This window comes from Nannobrachium achirus, assembly GCF_963921795.1.
Source record: "Nannobrachium achirus genome assembly, chromosome: 9".
Lineage (NCBI taxonomy): Eukaryota > Metazoa > Chordata > Actinopteri > Myctophiformes > Myctophidae > Nannobrachium > Nannobrachium achirus.
Window position 1 is genome coordinate 22,862,927 of NC_137818.1, and position 26,016 is coordinate 22,888,942.

General features: G+C 42.4%; 1 protein-coding gene across 1 annotated transcript in view; it reads left to right on the forward strand.

Annotated features, from left to right (window-relative positions):
• Positions 1-25,812, forward strand: part of LOC308290717 (uncharacterized protein) — a gene marked incomplete at its 5' end in the record, with an annotated part of 28,903 nt that extends 3,091 nt beyond the window's left edge. The window contains 25 exons of the mRNA XM_080732627.1: positions 2,471-3,874; positions 4,226-4,360; positions 4,604-4,702; positions 4,993-5,266; positions 5,887-5,928; positions 6,017-6,061; positions 6,872-6,963; positions 8,068-8,118; positions 8,247-8,339; positions 8,827-8,976; positions 11,117-11,233; positions 11,892-12,015; positions 12,160-12,789; positions 13,255-13,299; positions 13,660-13,739; positions 14,080-14,192; positions 14,297-14,480; positions 14,923-15,007; positions 16,238-16,383; positions 18,224-18,314; positions 19,274-19,422; positions 19,975-20,060; positions 22,285-22,354; positions 23,014-23,135; positions 24,142-25,812. Of these exons, the coding sequence (XP_080588753.1) occupies positions 2,471-3,874; positions 4,226-4,360; positions 4,604-4,702; positions 4,993-5,266; positions 5,887-5,928; positions 6,017-6,061; positions 6,872-6,963; positions 8,068-8,118; positions 8,247-8,339; positions 8,827-8,976; positions 11,117-11,233; positions 11,892-12,015; positions 12,160-12,789; positions 13,255-13,299; positions 13,660-13,739; positions 14,080-14,192; positions 14,297-14,480; positions 14,923-15,007; positions 16,238-16,383; positions 18,224-18,314; positions 19,274-19,422; positions 19,975-20,060; positions 22,285-22,354; positions 23,014-23,135; positions 24,142-24,376 (4,662 nt within the window). The 3' untranslated portion in view covers positions 24,377-25,812. The remainder of the gene's footprint in view (positions 1-2,470; positions 3,875-4,225; positions 4,361-4,603; positions 4,703-4,992; positions 5,267-5,886; positions 5,929-6,016; positions 6,062-6,871; positions 6,964-8,067; positions 8,119-8,246; positions 8,340-8,826; positions 8,977-11,116; positions 11,234-11,891; positions 12,016-12,159; positions 12,790-13,254; positions 13,300-13,659; positions 13,740-14,079; positions 14,193-14,296; positions 14,481-14,922; positions 15,008-16,237; positions 16,384-18,223; positions 18,315-19,273; positions 19,423-19,974; positions 20,061-22,284; positions 22,355-23,013; positions 23,136-24,141) is intronic.
• Between the last annotated feature and the right edge of the window lie 204 nt (positions 25,813-26,016).

Genomic DNA, 26,016 nt, shown 5'->3' on the forward strand with positions numbered 1-26,016 from the left:
TTCAGTACCTTTACTTCTACTGCACTACATCTCCTACTACATAATGGGATAATGAGTACTTTAAGTACATTTTGATGCCAATACTTTTGTATTTTTACTCAAGTTGAAATCCGGACTTTTACTTGTACAGAGTATTCACCTAAAGGGGTACTGTCACTTTAAAAAGTAGTCTTAAAATATTAATGAGTTAATATGTTTATGATGTCATTGTGAGAATGCCAATGAAAACGGTCTGAAATAGTTTGAAACTCATGTCACAGTGTAATCTGCCCCTCTCCCCCCAACAACAGCTGACCAGTACAGTAAGTAGTCTTAAGTACAGTCAATTAATTTGATTGGCTTATAATTGCGCATTCCCACAATGACATCATAAAAATATTAACTCATATTTTAAGATTTTAATCCAAAGCAATTTACAATAAGCAGGTAATAGCATCGATATAATAAGCAAGATAATATGTCAGTACATCAACAACAATACAACAAATGCATATCAATCTAGAAAAACAAAATAACATAGGTAGACCACGCACCTAATCGGTAAAAAAACGTCTAAAACCTAAAAATGCTAGATTCATGTGTGGTCATCAAGGGAAGGGGAGTGTTACAGTAGTGCTGTGGGTTTAGGTGGAGTCTGAAGAGGTGAGTCTTCAGTCCACGGCGGAAGCTAGGGAGTGAATCTGTTGTTTCAAGTGCAACAGGGAGTTTATTCCACAGTTTGGGGCCCAGGAGGGTAAATTGTCTAGGATGAGTGGATTTTTGTCCTGGGGTTTTTAACGAAGGTTCTGTTAGCATCCCTGTGTTGGCTGATCTGAGTGAACGTGTGGGGTTGTAGGGTTTGATCAGTTTTTTTTGAAGGTCAGCATCAGTGTTTTGTATTCAGTGCGGGCCACAACCGGGAGCCAGTGGAGGGAGCAGAGAAGGGGGAGACATGTGAGAATTTTGGCTGGTTGAAGACCAGTCGTGCCGCGGCATTTTGGATCAGTTGGAGAGGCTTGAGTGCACATGCCGGAAGGCCAGTGAGGAGAGAGTTACAATAGTCAAGTTTTGATATGACATACGTCTGGATGAGGAGCTGGGCTGATTCCTGGGTGAGGAAGGGTCTGATTCTACGGATGTTATAGAGTGTGAACCTACAAGACCGGGTGACTGATGCAATGTGTGCCTTGAATGATAGCTGGCTGTCCAGGACCACACCAAGGTTTCTTTCTAGCAGTAGCAGCTGTAACCGAAGTCACCAAAGCATTATCAATGGAATAGTGAGATCTTGCATGGGGCAAGACTTAGCTGGGAAGAAGAGAAGCTCTGTCTTGTCTGGGTTCAGCTTGAGGTGGTGGGCTGACATCCACTGTGAGATGTCGGCCAGACATGCAGCAATGAGTTCTCCCACCTGAGTGGCAGAAGGGGGGAAGGACAAACATAGTTGAGTGTCATCAGCATAGCAGTGATAGGATAGGTTGTGAGCAGAGATGACAGCACCAAGAGATTTAGAAGATGGCCATTTACAGATCCCTGAGGGACTCCGTTTGAAGTTACAGATGTGCTAATGATGGAGGTTAGGAAGGGGGGTAGGTCAGGTGTAATGGTCTGGAAGATTGGAGAAGGGATGGAGTCAAGGGAACAGGTGGTGGGTCTGGAGGAGGTTATTAGTTTGAGGACCTCGTCAGGAGAGAGAGGAGAGAAGGAGGACAGACATGACATGCTGGGGATAGAGTTGGGTGAGCTAGCTTAGATGCTGTTTTATGGGGGAGATGGGAGAAGTAACTGCTGATGTCGTCAACCTTCTTTTCAAAGTAGGTGACAAACGTGTCCGCAGAGAGCGATGAAGGTTTTAGGAGGGTGCAAAAAGTGGAAAAGAGCTTTCTTGGGTTAGATGTACAGGATTGGATTTTGGTATGGTAGAAAAAGAGGATTTAGCAGTGGTTAGTGAGAGAGAGAGAAATCGGAAAGTGGGATAGGTCCTCTGGTTGCTTTGTCTTGCACATTTGAGTACTTTTTAATATTAAGCGCTTATTTACAATGCCTTATCCCTAAACTTCTTTGCCTTTTCTACTATTTCGAAAAACATTTAAAAATAGGCCTACTTCAAATAGCTGATTTACAAGCTCACAATGTGTTGATGTAGATTGGCTAGTTTTAAGATGTTTTTCAAAATAGTAAAAAAGGCAAAGAAGTTTAAGGCATGCACGAAAATATAGCTCTAGATAACTCCTATTGCACACACAATTGTCTGTTTGTACTGTAGGTACATCTGTCTGTCAGTGTGTCCTTTGATGGGAAAAGAGAGGCATTTATGTGCTGTACAAACATTAATAGCACATTTTATGTCAAGTGTAATGCCCTGAATGCAATGGCTGTGAACAATAACTGCTGTAACTGTTTTGATTATTATTGTTTGCCGTACTATAATTGTACCACAGTGGAGACAAAACAACATTGAAAGTTCTGTTCTATTCTAACCCATGTACAGATGAAAACGGAGAATAATGTCAAGGGAGAAAAGGACACAGTACCTAAGAATGGAGTTGTGATCATATCTGACGATGAGGACGATGAGGACGTGGTGGTGGAGGTGGTGGACATGGAGCCAGCAGAGGAGAGGAGGACAGCCGAGGGAGGGGATACGGAGAGGACACACACAGAGGAGAGAACGGAGAATGAGGCAATCCAACAGGACGAGGAGCAGGGGGGAAGTGCAGTGCAATACAGCAACAGTTTGAGCCGCTTCATGTTGAAGTACTTTTCTAACTGTTCCGGCACCACTGGGGCCGGCTCGGTGAAGGTTCCATCGTTCACCCGCATTATGGGCCCCCAGTACCCTGCCGACATTACCCTGGTCTGCTCAAAGTCACCTTACAGCCTCTACATGTACAGGAAGGCAGACCTGGGGGAGGGGCAGACTACGACAGTCATTCTGATTGGCTACTTCGACGAAAGGTCAGGGGTGAAGGTGTTGAGGCTGCTGGACTCCCTTGATGAAGATGTGAAGGCTAAGGGGGCGCACCCACTGATCCGAACCCTGAATAAGTTCCGTCTTTGCCTGTCCAATCTGGCTGTCTTCTACTCCAACTCCCCAGACCCAGAGGACTCTCGTGATATTGTGTCCAAGCTGCGGTCCTTCAGCCCTAAGCTGGTGTCGCTCTGCGGTCTGCCTGAGCTTGCAGCGAGAGCCTGCCACTCGGGAGTCACAGCATCCTTCAGCCATATTGCCGAGCTGATGTGCGACATCAATCGCCACTTCGCCTCATGCAATCCGACCAACGACAGCTTGAAAGAGATGTTAGCCAAATTAGCCAACACGGAGCCCCACAACCCCTCCCTCCCCATCTCCTCTCAGTGTCTTTACTTCTGCAGAGCTGCAAAGACAATGTCCATCCATTGGAAGGACCTGGCAGAATACTTCCAGTGCCTGGATAAATCAATGGACTCCCTGCAGATTGCTGACCGAATGAGCAACCCCAGTTACAGGATAGGGTTAGTTTTTCTCGCCCAGATCTTGGAGCCACTGAATGATTTCCAGAGCCAGAGGACTTTGGATGCGTCCTGGGAGCTCCAGCGGGCCTCCACGCTGGTGCGCATCTATGCCAGGCACCTTCTACAGGCACCGGGGGTAGAGAACTTTATCCGCAGGCGTGACACCTCAATCCTCTTCTCCCAAAATATGCTGCTCCCCTTGACCACGGACAACTTCCTGCTCTTTGCTCCAGACTTGACAGAGAAGCTGGGAACGGAGGCAGAGATGAATTTCATGAAAGGATCAATGGCGTTCTTCCAGGCTGTGTTAAAGAGCTTAGCAGAGAGCATTCCGGAGCAACTGGGAGATGTGGCGCTGAAGAGCATTGCTACTCTAATCATACCCAACAAGGACAAGGATGTAAGGCAACACTTTTGTTTTTAGAATCTGTTTTCTGGTCAGTTGTGTTTTGATCTATGTATTGTCTTTGCCTGTCCTTCCAGTTATATATAGACAGCTTCAGTTTAGGATACGGTAAATATGGAATGGAAGTGAAATGCACTGATCTGATCTGTTTCTGAAGTGATCAGATATCGCTGGCCTATTGCTTACAAAATGGTAGAATATTGAAGGAGAAGTTGTGTCATAAATATTAGCAATGGATGCTAGGAAGCAGATTATCCTATCAGAATGAGCACATGTTTTGAGTCGCCTTCCTAATGACATCTCTCTGTTTCCTTCTTGGTCCATCTGTGATATGTCCCCCTCCAGTTTTACAAGATTTCCTCCATCATGTCAGACCTCTGTGTTAAACTGGATATATGCGGCTCTAAACAGTCAATGAAACTAGCTTTGGAGTACTGTACTCAGACACCCAGGACAGGAGGGCTGGATGCATGGTCAAAGGTAATGTAACGATTATCACATGGCAATATGCCACGCACACACACGCACGCACGCGCGCACACACACACACACACACACACACACACACACACACACACACACACACACACACACACACACACACACACACACACACACACACAATTTCAGGGTCATTGTTATGAAGGCACATTGTTATTGAGAATTGCATGCTGTCTGCTGTACCATGCATGATATATATTCTTCTCCTCATTCTGTGTGTAGGTGTTGAGGAGAAAGAATCAGGACTCTCCTCTGCGTAAGCTCCTCCTCATTCTTCTGGCCCTGCCTAGCTCTCTACGCTGGAACCAGCTTCTCACTGGGGTCTGTTACAAAAACAAACTTGGATGAATGTTTTTGTTTGTTTTGTTTTAATCTGTGACTTTTATATATTACATTGTCAATGGTTTAATTATTCTTGAACCAGTGATAATGCCGTCAACACAAATCTTTGCTCATATACAATCTGTGTGTGTGTGTGTGTGTGTGTGTGTGTGTGTGTGTGTGTGTGTGTGTGTGTGTGTGCGCGTGTGTGTGTGTGTGTGTGTGTGTGTGTGTGTGTGTGTGTGTGTGTGTGTGTGTGTGTGTGTGTCTCCATCCTTTCCCACCTCCAGGCGTTCTCGTGCTCAGGGAGGGAGTCAGAGGGAGGTCGCGCCCTCTGTAGGGAGACCAACCCTGACCCAGCTGGAGCAGATTACAGAGAGGACATTAAGGAAGATGATGATGATGGCGGTTCGACAGATGACAGCAAGAATTGGGGAGACAGTGGTTCGACAGATGACAGCGAGACTTGGTCGCCCCAGAAGCGACACTCAGGGCTATCCCTGACCAGGCGAAAAAAACAGACAACGGACCACAATATAGTATACCATTCAACGGACTCCTCCGGTACCTGGCCTATACCCTTTTACCTTCCTGTCTCCTGTTTCCTATTCCCTGTTCCCTATAGCCTGTTCTAGTGGTTCTCAAAGTGGATTCAAAACATACCCTTAAAGGTCTGTAACTCTGAGAGTATACCAAAAAGTTTGCTTATTTTGTACACAATCAAAGTTATGAGCTTCCTTTAAAATTTACTAGTTCTCCCCGTTTCTCCAAGGGTAGATACCCTCACAAAAACATGCAGTAATCCTGGTCTGGTGTCTGATGGAGGGGAAAGGAACTGGTTGGAATAACGTGTTCCTTCCACACGCTACGTCCAAACCGGGGAAATCCCCTTCTATATATTCACATTTCCTATTCTTCAACTTTGTTATTTCGTACTCTTATACTGTATATATCTAATGTATTCAACATAAGCAGCACATCCAAAATCCCTGCATGTGTAAACCTACTCAGTCAATAAAGTGTTTCTGTTTGGATTGAGCGATTGCGTTTTTGAGAAATGTAGATATCAAGGTATTTGATCAAATATATTTTATTTTGATTGTATCGTGGAAAACTATGGATTTATAGCATGAACATGGTGAGGATGATGATGATGATTAACCACATTATATCTTTTCTGGCAGATGTGGAAATCACAGGGGAGACTTCTTCTAACAGCATAAAAAGTAAGACAACTCTTACTCTTTAACCATAGTCTTTCTTTCTTTCTTGATCATAATGATGTGATTGACCACAGTATATGTTTTCTCACAGGGGAAACTCCTTCTTCTGTGGTCAACAGATTAAAAGCAGACAAAAGTAAGAAAACTCTTAACTTTAATCAAAACACAGTGAAAGTATTTTGGGCACTGAAAAAGTACCTAGCATATTGTAAACTGTATAAAGTATATAACATTTTGACTGGAGTGGAGACGTGTCACAATAACTCTTTATGCCTTGCTAAACAGACAAAACAGTCATGTAGAATTCTTTCACATTTTGTTCACACCTACAAACACAACCAATTGTGTTTGCTGGAGGGCCAAGCCAGAGGCACAGTGGTCAGTCAAACTCCAGTCCCAGTGGTGTGCAGGAACTCAACACCTTCGCGGCTTGAGCACCTACAGTACTGTATATACACTCTTTTTTAAAAGATAAAAGGCACAGGCTATCTGGGTAAAGGACCGGACTGATGATGATGCCTGCCTGTCTCTGCAGGTTTGTCAGGACTGCACTGATTGGGATATGTTTAAAAAAAAATCAGGTGTTTTAAAAGATAAAAGTCCAGGCCCAGACAACATAGGTGGCCGTCTGCTTACTGTCTGTTCAGAACAGATAGGCCGTATTTTTTACTAGTTGAAGAAACAACATCTTTGGCTTAGACTCAGGACTCAGGTAACAAGGTTATTGTTGTTGTTACACTTATACCATTATTATCTGGATCTTGTGACAATCTATGTCTATGTTCTTGTTTATGTAGGTTTACTGTGTTTTTAGAGTTTTTATTATCTGTTGTAACTTAAATTGCCCAGTTTGGAACATATTAATAAACCTGACCGTGACCATCCGTGACATTTAAATTGTTCTATTTGGATTATTTTCAAAGCATTTTTTTTTTTAATCTTTTAGGTTCACCTAGTGTGATAGTGCTTGATAGTGATGGTGATGCTGATGATGATGAAGATGAAGACTCATTGACCCACAATACAGCTCCAACACAGGTAAATCTACGGTACATCTGCTCTGTCTCTTTCTTTCTCTCTTTCTCTCTGTCTCTCTGTCTCTGTCTCTCTCTCTCTCTCTCTCTCTCTCTCTCTCTCTCTCTCTCTCTCTCTCTCTCTCTCTCTCTTCAACATATTAGGTACAAATTATCTTGTAATGATGAATTTCAAACAGAATTTTCTTTCTTTTCAAATCCTTTTTATTCAATTTTCAAATGAGCAAAGCCCAGAGGCGGGTAAACAATCTCAAAAAGATGGATACATCACATGTAGAAAAACAGAGTACATTATTATGAGAGTGAATAAAACCCATCCCCTATCCCCCCTCCCCCCACCCTCAATCCCCAGGACGGTTGAACTGTCAAAACAAAGTAAATAAATAATCAAAACAGTAAAGCAGAATAAATAATCAAAGCTTGCTGCGCACTGGGTTGGTCAAACAGGTAAGCGCCACACTACACCGTTTGAGTATTATGGTAGAACATCATAAAAGGGCTCCAGGTTTTATAGAATTTCTTTTCAGAGCCGGCAATTGAGAACCTCAACATTTCCAATTCCAGACAGGACATTATAGCGCGAAGCCACAGGTCGAGCACAGGTGGGGCAGCATCCTTCCACTTAAGCAGAATGGCGCGCCTAGCGATCAATAAAGCAAAGTCGACCATACGACTTTCCGTCCGTGTTAGAGGAAGGCCCTCGCTTCCAACTGTACCAAACAGAGCTAATAAGGGGTCTGGGTCTATGTCACGATGTAAAATGTTGGATAGCGTGCTGAATACACCCTCCCAGAACGGCTGTAGCCGTGGGCACGTCCAGTATTGATGTATAAGAGTGGCCTCATTGTTACATTTATCACAGCTAGAACTTACGTCGGGATATATGCTTGCAAGTCTGGCTTTAGAAATGTGGGCCCTATGAACTATCAAACAGAATTTTAATTGTGTAGGGGCCTATTGCTTACAGAAACTTCTCATATCATGAGTGCAACCTCCAATCAACCCCAAATTGGAATTGTGTATTGAGGGGTCTCTATAGAGCGCACATCCAAAAGCACATAAACGTCCATAAATGTGACTGTTGTAAAAATACTATTTCCCTGCACAGCTTCCTCGGGCCAAGACAGCTGCAACCTATGACATTTTCAGACCTGTCAAGGTAACCCAGCCTCCAGAAAGTGTGTATTTGTCCACTTTTATATTTGTATTGTCCACCCACGCATTGGTGTGTGTGTGTGTGTGTGTGTGTGTGTGTGTGTGTGTGTGTGTGTGTGTGTGTGTACCTAGTCCAAAGGCTTGAGCTTCTCTCTCACGTCTACCGTCTCTCTCGCATCTACGTCAACCAAAGAGGAAAAGCCTAAGCAGCCCTCTTGTTATCAGGTACATTCAAACTGTTGTTTATCTCGTTTCACATTGACAGATGTCTGAGTAAAATGTAATTTATGGACAGACAAGAATGAAACACACTGACAACCAAGATATTATGGTTGTAAGGGTTCACATGAATTGGGTCATGGTTAAATAAATGTTTTACAGCTACATTTTGTGTGTGCATATATCCAGTCACTCGTGCTCAGGTACAGGTCTATAGGTGTCTGAGCTTTGTTTTGAGCTTGTCTGGGAATATTGTGTTTACGTAATGCTGAGCTGTAGTAACCCATACCTACATATGGTATTTGTTCTTCCCCTTTCTCTTTGGTGATGTGGAGATCCATGAGGGCAATTGTGGATCTGTTTTTTTGTTTTGTTTGGGGGGTTTCTTTGTGTGAAATATGAACATGATAATAACTTGATATTGCTATATGTGTGGGTCGCATTAAAATGTCTGTGGAATATAATCTCTTGATATTTGTCTGTTCTGCGTCAGGATGGTTTTGGTTACACTGAAGGGGACCTGGTGTGGGGCTTGAAAGACAACGTCACTCTTTGGCCTGGACTCATCAAGACCTGGGCGCCCCCACCTGCTGTACCAGGACAGAGGATGGTGCAGTGGTACGGAAGCAGAATGTACACAAAGGTGAGAGATGGAGCGAAGTCTTCCCGCTAACTCAGTTTTTCCCCAACCTTTTTTCCTTGGAGCCCCCTTTCTTACAAGCTATTTTTGTGTTCTCCACCAGGCCGAAAGGCATGGCCGAGACTATTTTTTGCCCCCTGTCTGTCCATCCGTCCGTCTACCAGCTAATCTCCGGCATCGTCAGCCCAGTCGCTGCCAAACTGTGCACACGCACACTCCCTGGATGCCAATTCAGAACCTCTACCCCACATCTTTCACATCGGTCTGTTCTAGCGCTACCATGAGGCTGATTTTTGCAAAACACATTTCTTGACAGTTCTCGTACAGATTTTGTCCGCAAATTGGTAGTACCGGTATCTCTACAGTCATGGATCTGTCCGATTTCCCATATTCCATTATTATTATTTGCTAAGATTGTCTTCCAAAGTTTGCTGGATTGGTCCGTTTTGAACAAAATGCCTCAAATCATGGCATTCGTGGCATTTTGGTGAAATTGTGCACACACATTCCCAATAGGGCGAGGAAGATATGCCACTGGATTCTTTTAAAATCAGCCTCATGGTGGTGCTAAAACAGGCCGATTTGTATTTTTACAAAGTCCACCATCAGTGTATAACTTTGTTTACACAAACCCTAGAGTCCATCAGGCCAAGGAAAAACCTTTGCCCTGCATTTTTCACATCTGCCTTTTATACAGTAGCACCACTAGGAGGCCAACTTATTTCTTTATATTACTCCTTCAGATTTTATCCCCAAATCACGCAAATTGATACACAGTATCTCAAAAGTCAAGTGATCAAGACCTGTCCAATATTTCATATTCCATCTTAATTGGCTAACAATTTGCTCCGGAATGCCCTGCCTCTAGTTTTTCTATCGATTACTCACACCATGCCATGGAGACCGAAATATATATTATTTCAAAATATTTAACTAAAACAATAACTATTAAAAACGATTTTTTCAATTGCGCGAAGCGACGTGTTGTGAGCTTATAGATCTGCTATTTTCACTATTTCACTATAAAATTTTGAGAACCACACAGCTCTAGTGTAGGGATGTTAATCGACGCATTATTGGCGAATCGACGCGTCGCGGCCGAAAATCGACGCGTCGGTCGACTTTTTTCACTTTTTTTTCCCCGCTAAGCAGCAGCTGAGAGGAGAGCACAACGGCGCATTACTTTAAGCAACACAACGTATGCAGCTGCACCCATCAGAACTTGCATCAAAGCCCTAATAATAATTATAATAAATAATTGCTCTTCCTTGCGTTAGCATGGAGTCTGTTAGAGACTAGAAGCGGAGTTACAAAGTCCATGGAACGTTTTGGGGGCGCTCAGGCTAGCGCACCCCAGGCTAGTGTATCAAACCGACCGCGTCCACGGGTGTGTCGCATTAACGTGTATTTTGCGATCATCGCACACGACGGCGACGCTGCCATTAACAAGCGAGCTTTCGTGTCAAGCAATGAAACATGCATGCAGAGGCAGGAGGTAAACAAAAGCATCCAGTCCATAGAGTTGATACAGTCAGGCAAGTCAGCGCGCACTGCTATGACGCGCGCATCAGCCCGGTCCAGCAGTGTTTCTCAACCAGTAGTCCGCGGACCTGACTAGCGCCGCATGCATGCGAATGCACACACAGGCATGCACTCGTCTCCGACACAGACACACACACACACACACACACACACACACACACACACACACACACACACACGCACACACGGTCCTCTCACATATGGAAAACATTAACGCTTATAACGTTTTTGAACGATTAAAACCTTTTTTGGGGGAAAAACTTTTGAAAAATAAAAAAATATATATATTTTTCGATTTTTCGACTCGTACTTTTTGAGTCGCGGTGGGCGTGAGTCGATCGACGCGTCGATTTTCGTTTTTTTTCACATCCCTACTCTAGTCTAGTTGGATCTTTGTGAGGAGACCGTGTCAGAATTCAGGACAAACGTGTGACTATTGGTGCCAATTGGAATGCAGTTTGCATTTACATCACTGTGTTGTAACTGGTTTCAGTTTGCATTTACATCACTGTGTTGTAACTGGTTTCAGTTTGCATTTACATCACTGTGTTGTAACTGGTTTCAGTTTGCATTTACATCACTGTGTTGTAACTGGTTTCAGCAACTCCATGTTGACTCTCTGAGGCCCTTCGACGCCTTCAACAACTGGTTCAATCTCAGCCTCTTTGAAAACGAGAAGTACGGGGATTACAAAGAAGCTGTCTACCAGTCACTGCAGGTGTGTATTATAGTCATTGCATGTGTGTATTACAATCATTACAGGTGTGTGTGTGTGTGTGTGTGTGTGTGTGTGTGTGTGTGTGTGTGTGTGTGTGTGTGTGTGTGTGTGTGTGTGTGTGTGTTCACGTGTGTTCACGTGTGTGTGTGTGTGTGTGTGTGTGTGTGTGTGTGTGTGTGTGTGTGAGAGTGTACCCGTTCTTACTACAGAGTGAGGACCAGAATGAGTTTTTAACCAACAGAGTGAGGACATTTTTGGAAAGTGAGGACATTTTTGCGGTCCTCACTAAATTTAGGGGTTGTGTTAAGGGTTAGGGTTAGGGGTTAGGTTTAGGGTTAGGGTTTAGGGTAAGGCCACAGGAATGGAAGAAAAATGAATGGAAGTCAATGTAAAGTCCTCAGTATGTAGCAAAAACGAGGTTGTGTGTGAGAGTGTGTGTGAGAGTGAGTGTGCATGCATGATATTATGTGTCTGATAGAGATCTAGCATATGATTGTAAGATGGAGTATATAAGATGTCTTATATGGATCTGTGTGTGTGTGTGTGTGTGTGTGTGTGTGTGTGTGTGTGTGTGTGTGTGTGTGTGTGTGTGTGTGTGTGTGTGTGTGTGTGTGTGTGTGTGTGTGTGTGTGTGTGTGTGTGTGTGTGTGTGTTGCAGTTCAAAGCTTATCGCTGTAAGAAGCCGTTCGCAGATGCTGAAGTGGGAAAGGATCACATGAAGCTCTTGTTGGACTGGGCCTACAACAACTTTGACGCAGAACAGGCAAAAACCGCAGATGATGGTACAGATGCACCCAAAACAAACAATCAGAAATGTGACTTATTATCAGAGGGTTACAGAAGCTAAGCTTAAACATACATTACAATGTAATATTTAGGCATAAGCATACATCCCTCAATGTACACATCCGTATTTGTGCCCCCAGGTGACACCAAAAAAAACATGTGGCCGAATTCAAAGAAATGTCTTTTCGATGAGCCCTCCTCCTCCTCCTCCTCCTCCAACCCCACGTCCCGCACCAGCACCCACTGGGAGAACAAGGACAAGGAACAGATCAGCAGCAAACTAAAAGACATGAACCTCTGCCTGAAGAAACTGTCATTCAGCTCCTCAGGCACATTATCCCGTGGGCCGGAGAGCAAGGAGACAAAGGAGATAAAAGAAGATGGAGGCAGTGGAGATACAGAGTCGGAGGAAGACAAAAGAATGAAGAAAGCTGCAAGTAGGGAGAAAAAGATGTTTAGAAGACAATGGGAGAGCACCAGAGGAGGAGCCAAAGGGAAGAAGGTGGAATCAAGGGGGGGATGGCAACACAGGCAAAAAAAGTTGATGCAGCGGAGGGCTCTTTCACCTGATTATGAGGACGAGTCTCCAGACTGGAGACCGAGCAAGCGATGGGGAAAGCATCGCAAGCAGGGCGCTCCTAGCTCCTGGTTCAAGAATGAACAGGATGCAAGATGGCAGCCTCCGGAGAAGAAAGCCTACAGCTACCAGGTGTACAGGACAGCCCACAAGTCCAGCATCGACTATGCACAGCCTAACCAAGTACGCAGAGGTGTGTGTTCATGTTCACTCACCAAGTCTTGGGCTGTCACCGGGCTGTCATACCTAATCATCATTTTGTCATTTCACATTACTTTTAGCTGGGTCCATATAGCCAAATATGGCTATGGGCTGTCCCCATAGCCATATTTAGTCATACACGTCACTTTCTCCTGTGGTAATATTTGGTGAGTCACTTTCCGAAGAAAACTACAAGTGCAATCTGATATATACTAGTAAGACAAATTTCTTGGAGACAGATAACATAATACAATGTTTTGTGCTGACATCACTGCACATCAGGCCTGTCCAGTCCATAAATGGGTCTATTTATTGATTTCTGCGGATGTGACATCGGGCATGCCCAGTCCATATATGGGAATATCTTTGACCCTCACAAGGCGCCAGCCCACCCCCCTCAACTTCATAAATTAGTAAATAAATAAAGTTAATCCAACTATGTTCTTTCTTCTTCCAGCTGAAACTATTCGCATGATCATGGAGCAGAAGCTGGACATCGAAGGTGTGAGGAAAAAATAAATATAAATAAGTTGTTTTATCGTTGCTGTCAGGAGTAGAAACCTTGTATGTTCTACTGTAATATTTTTCAGGAACTGGAAAAAAGAATGTGTGTTCCAATGGATACTATGTAGTTATTATATGGTAACAATGCACAAGCATTTTTCTAAATCTTCAACTCTTTCAAAAATAGCAGATCTACAAGCCCTGCAGATCTGTTATTTTCGCTGCTCATATAGAGCACGGACAAACATAACATGCAATAGAGATACAAGGTTTCTACACAGCAGTTATGATATGGTATACTGTTATAGTGTTTCACGATACAATCATCGACTCATCCATTCATTCACCCCTCCCACAGGCTACTGTCTGTGTTGTGGAACTACAGAAGTTGTGATACCCCATCCTCTGTTTAAGGGCAGCCTCTGTCGACGGTGCAAAGTAAGGAAACCTCCCCTGATAAAAGACAGACGATCAATTTAATGGGAAAACTCACAAATATGTACTATGCAGTCACAATGTATTGATGGCACTTAAATCATTTTACATGGGCTTTTATCAGAGCATAACGTTTGTTTTTTCATTTGAAATGTAATGATATATACGGTATATGGCACCTCTCTGGAGCGGAGACAAAAGGAAATGGTTGAAAAGGGCAAGCAGAATGTCTATTTAAATGTATTAGGAATACCTCGAAGCAGTCTTTTTTTTTTTTTTTTACAAATGTCTTTCCCTTGCCAATCCTCTAAATGTGAGTCCTGTTCCTTCACTTTGTGTCCAGGATAACTTCTCAGAGACCTTGCATTGTTATGATGCTGATGGTTACCAGTCATACTGCACCATCTGCTGCTATGGAAAGGAGGTCATACTGTGTGGCCACGACAGCTGTTACAGGTATGTCTGTCTGTCTGTCTGTCTGCCTGTCTGCCTCTCCCCTCCCCTCCCCTCCCCTCCCCTCCGATTTAATGACTAAAAATGAATGAACCTCCTTTCTCCAGGTCCTACTGTGAAGACTGTCTGAACATCCTGGTGGGTCCAGGTTCGTTTGCTTCATTGAAGGACATTGACCCATGGTATTGCTACCTGTGTGAGGAACATCGAGCCCACGGTGCCCTGGTCCCCAGGGAGGACTGGAGTATACGAGTTCAGACACTTTTTGCCAACAACAGCGCCACAGAGTTTGTACGTTGCTTCTTCTTCATACTTCGTTCCGGCAGACTAGATAGATGCCTCACGGCATGTTGCTGCCTCCCACAGGTTGGGAGTACTTGTATGCATGTCACCCTCCTTAAGCCATTCAGGCCAGGAACACATTTTAGTGTATTACAGTACATGTACAATATGTAGCAACATATTTGTTTTTGTAGACTCATTTTTGAATAATATTGTTTTTCAGAAAACTTAGGCCAGGCCTAACTCTGGCATCTACTCTAGTAGTCAACAATATACGTAGTCTCCCCATGTCTGTCTGAGAATGTCTCCCTTTTTTATTACTTCCTTCAGTGTATTATTATTATTATTGAAATGATTACTATACGCCCAGCATATTCTGAAATGCTGTGCCTGCTATGTTAGGGCTGACACATTAAACATGTTGTTATTGTATGACCTTTGTCCTCTATAGGAGACTCATCGTATTTATCCATCCATCCCTGCCAACCTCCGCAGACCCATCAGAGTCCTGTCTCTCTTTGACGGCATCGCAGCAGGTACAGATACAATGCAGGACTAAATCTGCTGAAGCTGTTATGACACGCAAAAATAAAAGCTAAATCAGGCTATCTCTTTGGCTAATATTGATGACGATGACGTCATGGCGCGCCTCTACTGTACTTCACTGTACTTTACTGTACAGTACTGTCTGTCGGCCGGTCCGTTTCCCCTTGCCCACACTATGAAAACCAGGAGGTCGCCTTACGTGAAACTGTCTTTAAATACTGAATCTGTGCATGTTAGAATATATAACCTGTCAGATATCTTAGTTCTAGAAACATTGTTCATGTCAAGTAGTTATTTTGGCTTATTTGTTGAAATGATAAAAATCGCTATGGTGGTCAGTGGATTACCACTAGTGTATGTTAGTATGTCAGTTTACCTAGTATGAAGTATACACATTTCTTTTTTTAAGATTTGTTTTTTTGGGCTTTTTATGCCTTTATTGGATAGTACAGTAGACTGACAGGAAACGGGGGGAGAGATGGGGAGAGACATGCGGCAAAGGTCGTCCGGATCGGGAATCGAACCGGCGACGCCGCCAGGCATCAATGCCTATATGGTATGCGCTTAGACCAGTAGGCCACCGGGCGCCCCGAAGTATACACATTTAATCGTGTGTGTGTGGTGGTTGTGTTTGTATCCGACCCCATCATGTCTCCCATCTCTCTCTGCCCCTCGGTTTCCTGTCTCTCTACACTCTCATATCATGCAGACAAATAATCTAAAGATGTGGATTTGTAACCACCTGTTTGTTTAGGTGGTTTGACATATAGTTGCTGTCGGGTGGAAACCTTGTATGTCCATTCCAATACTATTATTTTTTCAGGAATGTGAAAAATTTGAAGTACATTTTCGCTACAAATTAGGGCAATAACAAAAAGAACTTTAAATGTTTAAATATAGGCCGTTTTCCTGAGCGCTCCCGTGTAAAATGCGCTGCCGCCATTGTGGCGGTGTAAACGGTAGAGTAAAGTAACTAGTAGCCTACATTTACTTAAGTACAATTTTGAGTATTTGTACTTTACTTGAATATTTCTCATTTTCAATAATTTTACTTCTACTCCACCGCTGGCTGCTGTTTACACCGCAGCAATGGCAGCGGCCCTCTCTGCAGGGGAGTGAGTGGTCAGGAAGACGGTCTATAGAGATATGGTTTCTGCCTGAGCAACAATATATGTGCTGTATGTCTAACTTCCATGCTGTGTATATGTGTGTGCTTCTAGGGCTTGTAGTGCTAAAGGAGCTTGGGATCAAGGTGGAGACGTACGTGGCCTCAGAGATCTGCGAGGATTGCAAGGCTGTGGTTACCTCCAACCATGGGAAGAAGATCAAACAGGTGGACGATGTCAAATTCATCACCAAGGAAAATGTAGGTGAACTAACTACATGTTGACCAGGTTAGGGTTGAGAGGACGGGGGTTAAATCCCTAGCCGTGTCAAATTAACCCATTCAGAACGGGTACATTGTGTATCATTATTGAATGCTTTAACTATTGAAAAATAGCAGATATACAAGCTCACAGTGCGGCACCGTGTACCGCGCTGCGAGCTTGTAGATCTGCTATTTTTTTTAAATCGGGAAAATTAGAATTTTGACCCGATTCTATAAGTGTCTTTTGAATCCTTCTAAGGTTTTTTGAAAAACCTATGTTTCTATGTCAGCAATCTGGCTAGCCATCGTCAAAGAAAAGGTCCTTTTCACTTAACTGGAGCTCAGTCAGTCTGTTCTTGAGAGACTACTATGTCAGTGGTTCGCAAACCTTTTCATGTGAAGGACCCCCAAACTGATATTTATTTTGCCACGGACTCGCATGTCAAAATATTTAGTTCCAGGGACCCCCCAGAAGCGCTGCGAGCTTGTAGATCTGCTATTTTTCAATTGCTAAATCATTCAATAATTCTAGGCCTAAAATAGGTTAAAGAGTATAAAAATGGTACCCAGTCCTTGGTACTCTGCATCAAGAGTGTCATGTCCATGGCAGACAGGGAGCAGCTGCTACAGAAATAGGCTCCTGACCTGATGGGCCACATGGCTCTGTAAGAGTTGGCTCCCAATGCTACTTACTTGACTTATTTTGTAATCAGTTATTTATTCAAGATTAACAGAAATATAACACATCACCAATTAGATACATAAAATATAAAAATAATAAAAAAGAGAATGCATTTTTCACATGGGCCTGTTCTAGCGGTGGTTTGCTTACACCTAGGGCTGGGGCGGTATCGACATTTTGTTACCGCGATTACCGTCTTCCCATTTACCGCCGGTATTGCGGTAATTACCGCACCCCCGTTCGGCGATAAGCCAAAATATTGCAATCATCTTCCCAAAAGTCGCCTCTCCACAGCCTGACTGCCCGAGTTATACTTCTCCGTTCAGCACAGCGGGTCTGGCTTTGAAAGGAGCAGATCTACAAGCTCACAACCCATCGCATCCGCGACGCGTTCTGAGCTTTTTTAGATCTGTGCACTGTCGGGTTACCATAGTAACGAAGGCTAGCTACTTGGGCTTTTCAGACACAAACAGCTGTGTGTGAACAAACCAGAAGAGGACGGGTAGTCAGATCATGTACAGTGATTCTGTAAACTCACGTCACGTCTCAACTCTCAAATCGCAGTGATTGAGTGCTGCTATATACAGGTTTTAGTTACAAGACTTGGCAGAAAAGGTTATAAAATCGCCGACGCGCCGCCGGACGGGGCACAACGCGCGACGCGGTGGAAAAAGTAAAATAGTTTCATTTTCGGTTTCCATGCGGCCCGCGCTCCGCCAGTAATCCGTATGAATAAAAAAGAAACTGCTACAACACAAGGTATGTATTAACATCCTTGTGTCGTGTGGATCACAGAAAGTTTACGCTGCTCTGCTCTGTACTCCTCTACGACGCTGCTGCCTGCCCAGGCTTTGCAGGTCTGTGTCTCCGAGTGACGTATGTGGCTTCCAAACATGTGGTAAACGGCCCAGAGCAGTGCGGCATGGAGCGCATGCGGTCCTCGCTTCTCCCCCGTTTTAAAACTCGCCTGTTTTCCAATAAAAAATAGACTTTTTTTGTCTCTTTTTACCGCGGTAAGCACACTGACACCGCGGTAGACCTCGGTATACCGCGGTACGGCGGTTACCGTCCCCAACCCTACTTAAACCTGGACATTTTACTGTGTTATCTGAATGGCAGAGCAAACTAACCCATCTTCTCCTATCTCCTATCCAGATTGAAGAATGGGGTCCATTTGATTTGATCATAGGTGGCAGCCCATGCAATGACCTCTCCATCGTCAACCCAATAAGAAAGGGCATCTATGGTATGAAATGTACAGTACACGATCAGTCTTTGTGTATGTTATTGCAATACTTCATCTAAAGTAGGTCTATACTGTAAACAATAGGTCTAATATACAGTATGTCATGTTTTACATGCACCAATAGAGTGCTATAGGGGTGATAGTCTCACAAAGCCAGATGATCAGAGATCTCTGCCGACTGATACCTCTGGGGAAATCCAAATTCAATATAGGTCCTACGTATGTGCTTGAACAGTGAGAAACAACAATCCTAAACCCAATGCTTTGAGTGTGTGCAATATGCATTACATTCACTCATTCAAACAACCCGTTCATACACCGACAGTGGAGACACCATTCTGCTCATTGGGAGCAGTTAGGAGTTAAGTGTCTTGCTCAGGAAAAGTCAAGAGGAGCCAGGGATTGAATCGATTCCTGATTCCCACAGGCCACTCTACCCCTGCTAACTCTAACCTCGTTTTACGACTTTAGGTTTTGTTAACCACAGACCGTATTTTCTGCATAAATTAAAATACTATTTTAAAAAAGCATTACAATCTGGCATTGGACACCAACTCACTTCTGTGTTTAAACTGTGAACTATAGTTTGTGTGTTGTTTTGTGGCGAATCCAAATTAAATGTGTTAATATGCTTTAGCACTCTATAATGTTCAGAAATCTGAAAAAGTTTTGATTTGAGATTATCTTGTTGAAAAGCATGTGTGAACATCCCAAGCCTTTGTTTGCCACGGAGCTTATTTTCCTAAATAATCTAAAACCCAATGCAACAACTGGACAACTGCCAGTTTGCGCCTGTAGCAAAGATAAACTCCCAGTCAGCCTGCAAAAAGGCAATAAAGAACAATATTTATCTCAGAACATATTATTTAGGGAATGGTAGATATAACTCATTGTATCATGTATACTGGTCAGGTGTGGCTTAGCTTTCCTGTCATGTAATTCCTAACTTTGTCCTGCAGAGGGCACTGGGAGGCTCTTCTTTGAGTACTACCGCATCCTCAACCACTTGAAGCCTAAAGAAGATGACAACAGGCCATTCTTCTGGATGTTCGAAAATGTTGTTTTCATGAATTTACATGACAAAGCCAGCATCTCCCGCTTCCTAGAGGTCTGTTTCTCTTCTTTTCTACATAAGCGTCTCTTTGTTTCTCTACTCTCTTTACTATACTCAATCCCACTCCACTCTAACTTACATTATAATGAAACAACAACAACATTCTCCTCTAAATCACAATATACATTTTTAAGCAGTTAGAATACATGGAATAAGGGGCTAATCAAGTCATTAAAGGGGAAGACCACACATTTTCAATATTGAACTATGTCATTAATATACCTTAGAGGAGTTGTGTGGAAAAAAAAAATAAAGTTCCCCCTCTTCTCTGTTGCCTAGAACTGGAGGATTGATTTTGGGGTTTGTATTGTAAAGTACAATGTGTGATGTCATCAAGTTGTACTTTACAATACAAACCCCAAAATCAATCCTCCAGTTCTAGGCAACACAGAAGAGGGGGAACTTTTTTTTTTATTTCCACACAACTCCTCTAAGGTATATTAATGACATAGTTCAATATTGAAAATGGGTGGTCTTCCCCTTTAAATATATTCATCCCCTATTTGAAACATGTATTTGACATGTCTCAATCTTATTGGTTGACAGTGTGACCCAGTGTTGGTGGATGCTGTGAAAGTAAGCCCTGCCCACAGGAACCGTTATTTCTGGGGGAACATCCCTGGCATGAACAGGTACAGTATGAGTCTGATAAAAGGTGTTGATTTACATTTGGTTACATTTGTACATAATACACAAATGTCAGTGTTAGTTTATTATTATATAAGCGTATTATTCTCTCCGACATAATAGGCCATATAGGCCTACAATAGGATTTTTTGTTATTTTGTTTATTAATGTCTCTGGTTAGATTTTATTGTTGTGCAGATGTTTCAACTCTTTTTTCCCCTTCTCCGTTATAATCCATTATTATGGCTATTATTATCTTGTTGTATAGAGCAGTAAAGTCATGACGTGACTCGCTCATCCCCTGGTTCATGGAAGTAATTTCTCTATGGAGAATAACATTGGATCATCTTAAAATCGTCTCATATAAGCATTGTGGTCCAAAAATAAACAAACGGTTTGTGCGATATTGTCGGGGAGGTGGCTCAGTCTATATGGTTTATGATAGTCATTCACTTATATTTGATAAAGCCTGTTTCTTGCAAAAATGTAACTAATTCGGCGACAGTAACATTAGCGTTTTCTCACTATCAGTAGGGATGGGTATCGTTAAGATTTTAGCGATTCCGATTTCGATTCCGGTTCTGCTTATCGATCCGGTTCCTTATCGATTCTCTTATCGATTCTCAGCCCCCTCGCCATGCAGGGGGCTGGTCAGAAATAGTGGCCAATGGTCTTTTCTACCTCCTCCACTCCTTATTCTCCTCCTGTCATTTTCTTCTTTTTCTAGTTTTTATTTATATTTTTCACCCAAAAAAGCTCAATCCAACGTCCCGTTTTTGCAGTGCTCAGAATGTGAAGGCACAACTTATTTTTTTTACAGTGTAGCCCTAATATGGATATAATATTGATGCCAGCTGATCATTCACTGAAAGGCCTAAAGTTAAAAATACATACTACTGTATATAGCCTATATTTGTAATTGCTGTGCCATTGCTGCTATGTCTGTGTCACTGTTAGAGCTGCATGATTATGGCAAAAACTTTATTTTAAAATTATGGCTACATATTGAGATAATTTATTTCAAATATTATTAAAAATATTATTATTGAATAAATATTGTTTTAAAACGATTGTCTTAAAAGCTAAAATAAATAAGGTTGCATTTGTTGTTTTCAAGGTGAGAAATTTACCTTATGTCACAGTAGTCTGACTCTAGTCTATTCCTTTCAAATATTTAAGGGCAAAATATTACCTCATGACACTGTTCCTGTTGTTTGGGTTGTAAAACCTCTGTAAGGGACTTAAAATGTTAAATAATACATTTCTGTTGCTTAATGTACTTTGTGAAACTATCGGAGGATACTATAACGACTTTTAACGGGCTTCACCTGGACATGCATTGATTAATCCAGCGTGCGGACAGACACACAACGACACCACGCAAAGTGAACTGACTTTTTTTTTTTTTCAACAACAGAGAAACGGGAGGTGGTTTTCCTTTGAAACTGGCTAAAATAAAGGGACATTTAGGCTATAGGATGGCTTTTTCTGTACCTTGCAGCCTTGCAAGAGCTTTTGCAAAGCTGTTGCTTTCTGTTAAATGAAAGTGAAAGTAAACTCCTTCTGCATGGACCGTCTGGAGGCAGGAAAGCCTGGTGACACGATGCTTTTTTTTTTCTCTTCTTCTTTTTTGAGACGACATTGACAGACACAGGATTATGGAATATATCCGTACATTGCAAAGGTAACCAGCACCATCTGTATTATGTAGGCTGCCACTATAAAGTAGACTGCCTGCTACTTGTTATGTTTGCTTTAGTTAGTCACAGGACCAGAGCATCAGACAACATGTTGGCTGCTTCTAAACAAGGCAGCGCGTCGCGTGTGTGACGTGATGTCATCGCGCATATGCAGGAATCGATAGCAGAATCGTTAAGGACATTGGCTAACGATTCCATGGAACCGAACCACGGGCAACCGGTTCTCAACAAGAACCGGTTTTCGATACCCATCCCTAACTATCAGTTGATTCTTCATATCCATATGAGTCAAACCGCTTAGATCATTTGTTTATGTTTGGAACACAGTTCTTATATGACGCAATATGAAAAAGGTCTATGGGAATTCAGAATGGGGGGGAAAACGTGAACCAGGTAGGATGGGTAAATGACGTCAGACTTCACTGTCCTATATTGTATTGCTGTTGTTGCACAGTCTTGCAGAACATGCCACATCAACATTTCACTGCTTGTACCTGTATGAGCCCCTCTTGATTCTTGATTCATACAGGCCCATGACAGCCTCTCACAATGACAAGGTGAACCTGCAGGACTGTTTGGACGAGGGCAGAAAGGCCAAGGTCAGTCACTCTACTTTCAATACCATTCATATCTGTTCTCACCTTGACTTGAGTCTTCATGTCGTTGGAAACCTTGCATGTTACTTTTCTGGAAAAAGATTTTGATCCAATGTCCTGTAGTTATTATTATTTACATTTTAGTCACAAACACTTTCTTTGGGTAATATGTACAGTATAAAAGTAAACGAAAAATAGCTTGCACATCCATTATAAAAAGAACTTGCATAATGGTCGTCATCAGAAAGGCTGTTGTAAAGTTAAGCAAACATTTTAAAAGCAGATCTTCGAGCTCACAACGCCTTGGGTCACGATGCATTATGAGCTTGTTGACCATATTTTCAATACCTTTGAAAAAATATAACACATAAAAAGATAAATATTGAGACACAAGGTTTCTGCCCAATAGCGATGATATATTTCTAAATATGTATTATGTAACTAATCATTCAGATCAAAAGTGATCTGATGTTATACTGTGTGTGTGTGTGTGTGTGTGTGTGTGTGTGTGTGTGTGTGTGTGTGTGTGTGTGTGTGTGTGTGTGTGTGTGTAAAATATTTGGCGATTTAACTCTGAAGAGTTTACATTTGGAACCACACGGTACTACAGGACCACACTGAGGATTTACTCGTTAATCCATGTTCCTTGTTGCTTTTCCCAGTTCAACAAGATCCGCACCATCACCACCAACCCCAACTCTCTGAAGCAGGGTTCATGTGGTTCTCTGTTCCCTGTCAACTACAACGGCAAGGATGACATTCTCTGGAGCAGCGAAATAGAGAAGTAGGGAGAATTCTACTCATATATAAATATACCATGGTAACAGCCGCATGCTGAAACAATGTCCGACATCACTGACTGACATCACGGTACACCATATATGGGCATAAACGGGTGAAACAGTCTGCATGCTGACATCACTGATATTAAACAGTGTCGCCATCAGACATCACTACAGTGCCCAAATTTGGAGATGACATCACTGACTGGCCTGGACAGGGAACACCATACATGGGCATAAAAGAGAGCCAGACGGACAGAGATAAAAGATCTCCATATAATGTATGGGCATGAAAGGGTGTATGGGCATGAAAGGGACACAGACAGAAAGACGGACTAGACGTCAATAGTGACTATTCTGCCCAACGGGCACCGGTCTGGGTTCTCCAACATTACTTCTGAGACTCCTCAGGGACATTCAATACTGTGTCTGTCTGTGCACAGCCCCGGGCACAGGACTAGTATATGTATATGTATATATATACTGTATATATACACATACACATTGTTGTTGCTGTCAAAACCTTGTGTCTCCATTCCCTGCTTGTAGCTTGAAGTAGCTATTTAGCAGCCACTAGCTACTGCCAGTGGTTTTTTTAAGTTGGTTTTATTGAGGCACATGCCTATTTTCTTCATGTTTTCATGGGTGCTGGATTTGTACATGATGACTTCTGACTTCTGTTTTCAGCTGGTTACTGTGCTGCTGGCTGTTTTTGTAAATCGGGGTATAGTAAAAATGATATTGCCTGGTTCCAGACTTTAGTATCATCATTTTAGATTATACTAAAGTCTGTCCAGTGTATGGCATTGGCCAAGTTTGCACTACTTGACGGTTCTATGGCATGACAGACATTCGCTTGTTGAAAAAAGCAGATCTATAAACTCAAAACTAGTTGCGCTGTGAGCTGGTAGATCCACTATTTCTGGTGAGCGACACCAATGTCTAATGAAGTTTAAATTAGATTTAACCGATACCTCTCCCTCTCTCTTCCCCTCCAATTCTCTGCAGGATCTTCGGCTTTCCCAAGCACTATACGGACGTGAATAACATGAACCGGCAGCAAAGACAGAAGGTGCTGGGGAGGTCCTGGAGTGTTGCCGCTGTACGCCATCTCCTCGCTCCGTTGAAGGACTACTTCGCCTGCGAGGAGCGCAACTCCACCTCTTGTTTCTCCAATTCCAACGCCTCATCCGCTCCTGCCTCCCCAGACTCTGGAGTGCAGGACAAAGTCTGCAGCAACTAAGATGCTATGTTCTGGATCTGATCTAAAAACATTTAGCGGGAACACAAAATTAGCTGAAATAATAATGCATACAATAATTCTAACAAACAAACCAATCACCTTTTCATCTCTGTTCTTTCCAGAATTTCTGTTTGTAGACACTGACAAGGTTGATTGAGCCATTATAAAATTCAACCAATTTTGGCATGTGCTGTAGTGATGCGCTGACACCAGTATCTGGTTTGCATCATGAGCCTGGGGCACTGACGTCCACTCTGTCCCTTCTTTGTTCAACCCAGCCTTAGATTCTTTTCACATGACCTGCCATCCATTGTGTCTCAGGGAAATCTTTCTACTGTGTGTTGTCTGTATATAGGAGCAACCATGTTCGAGTAATCGACCTAAGTTGTTATTGAACTGTCATGTTGGATATTATTGTTTTTTGTTTGAAGGTGCTAGCTGATATGTGTGTCTCTGAGAAGAATAGATACTCTGTATATAACACTTCTAGTCCGACAAAACTGTGATGACACAAAGACCTTCCAAGCCCCGGTCTTTTCTAAACAATGAGACATTTTCATTGTTTACATTTATGCAGTATTCTTGGGGTAGAGAGGCCCTCTGGGAATGGGACAGTGATTTGGTTCACCCCAGCGAGTATAATATCTGTCAAAGTGTCCCTAGGAAAGACACCAAACAGCTCCCCCTGTGTGGTCATCGTGACCATTTAAGAAGCCATCAACTGGGTGAAGCTGAAGGAATGGTCTATCTCTACTTCTTTTTAAATTATTAATTGTATTAGGAATTGCTAATACTAGGACAGAGACATTGTTTTTGTATCAATGTTTTATATCATGACTACTATTTCTGTACTGTGCATGCTTTTAGATGTGTATATATTTTAAACTATGCTGTATTGCATATTTTTAATGTAATTTCTAATGCCCAAAGTAATTTTGACATGCTGAATGTTCACATGTTGTTGCATGAAACAATATGTTCTGGTATGTATAGCCATGCCATGTTTTTAACAAGATTTCTGGTTGTGTGATTCATATAATACCTTTTAAATTGAACTGGGTTTAATTCATTGGTTGTTAATTTGTACTTTTTTTTCCTAGACCTAGACTGGCACTGGTCTTCTTGGGAACGATGCAAATTAGGAATGCATGCTCCACCAATACCCATTGTACCTGTCAGTCTGCCTGTCCCTTTTGGGCCCACATGGAGATCTCTGTATCAAATCAAGTATAAAGACAGGCGGATGTCCAGAGATTTTGTGCATTTATTGTAAGCTGTATCTGGCACGTCAGATACAGTTATTACTTTCTTACAAACTATATGGATAAAGTATCTATATAAAGTAGGCTATATATATCCTGATAAAAAAAAAATACATTTATCTAGTTTGGAATCTTTGATCATGTTTCAGGTGAAGGTTTGTGTAAAAAAAATACATTAAATAACAGATGGGAAATTAACAAAATTCCAGGGATTTCTTTGTGTAAAACTGGTAAAATGGTCAGGTGGAAAATATCACTAAGTTGAAATATGTTAAAAAGAATCTTGACAAAAGGAATAAAAAGTATTTTATTTTATTTTGCAAGCAAGTGGGTGTGTTCATATTTTTTTCAAAATCATATTTTGTGTTGTGAAAATAG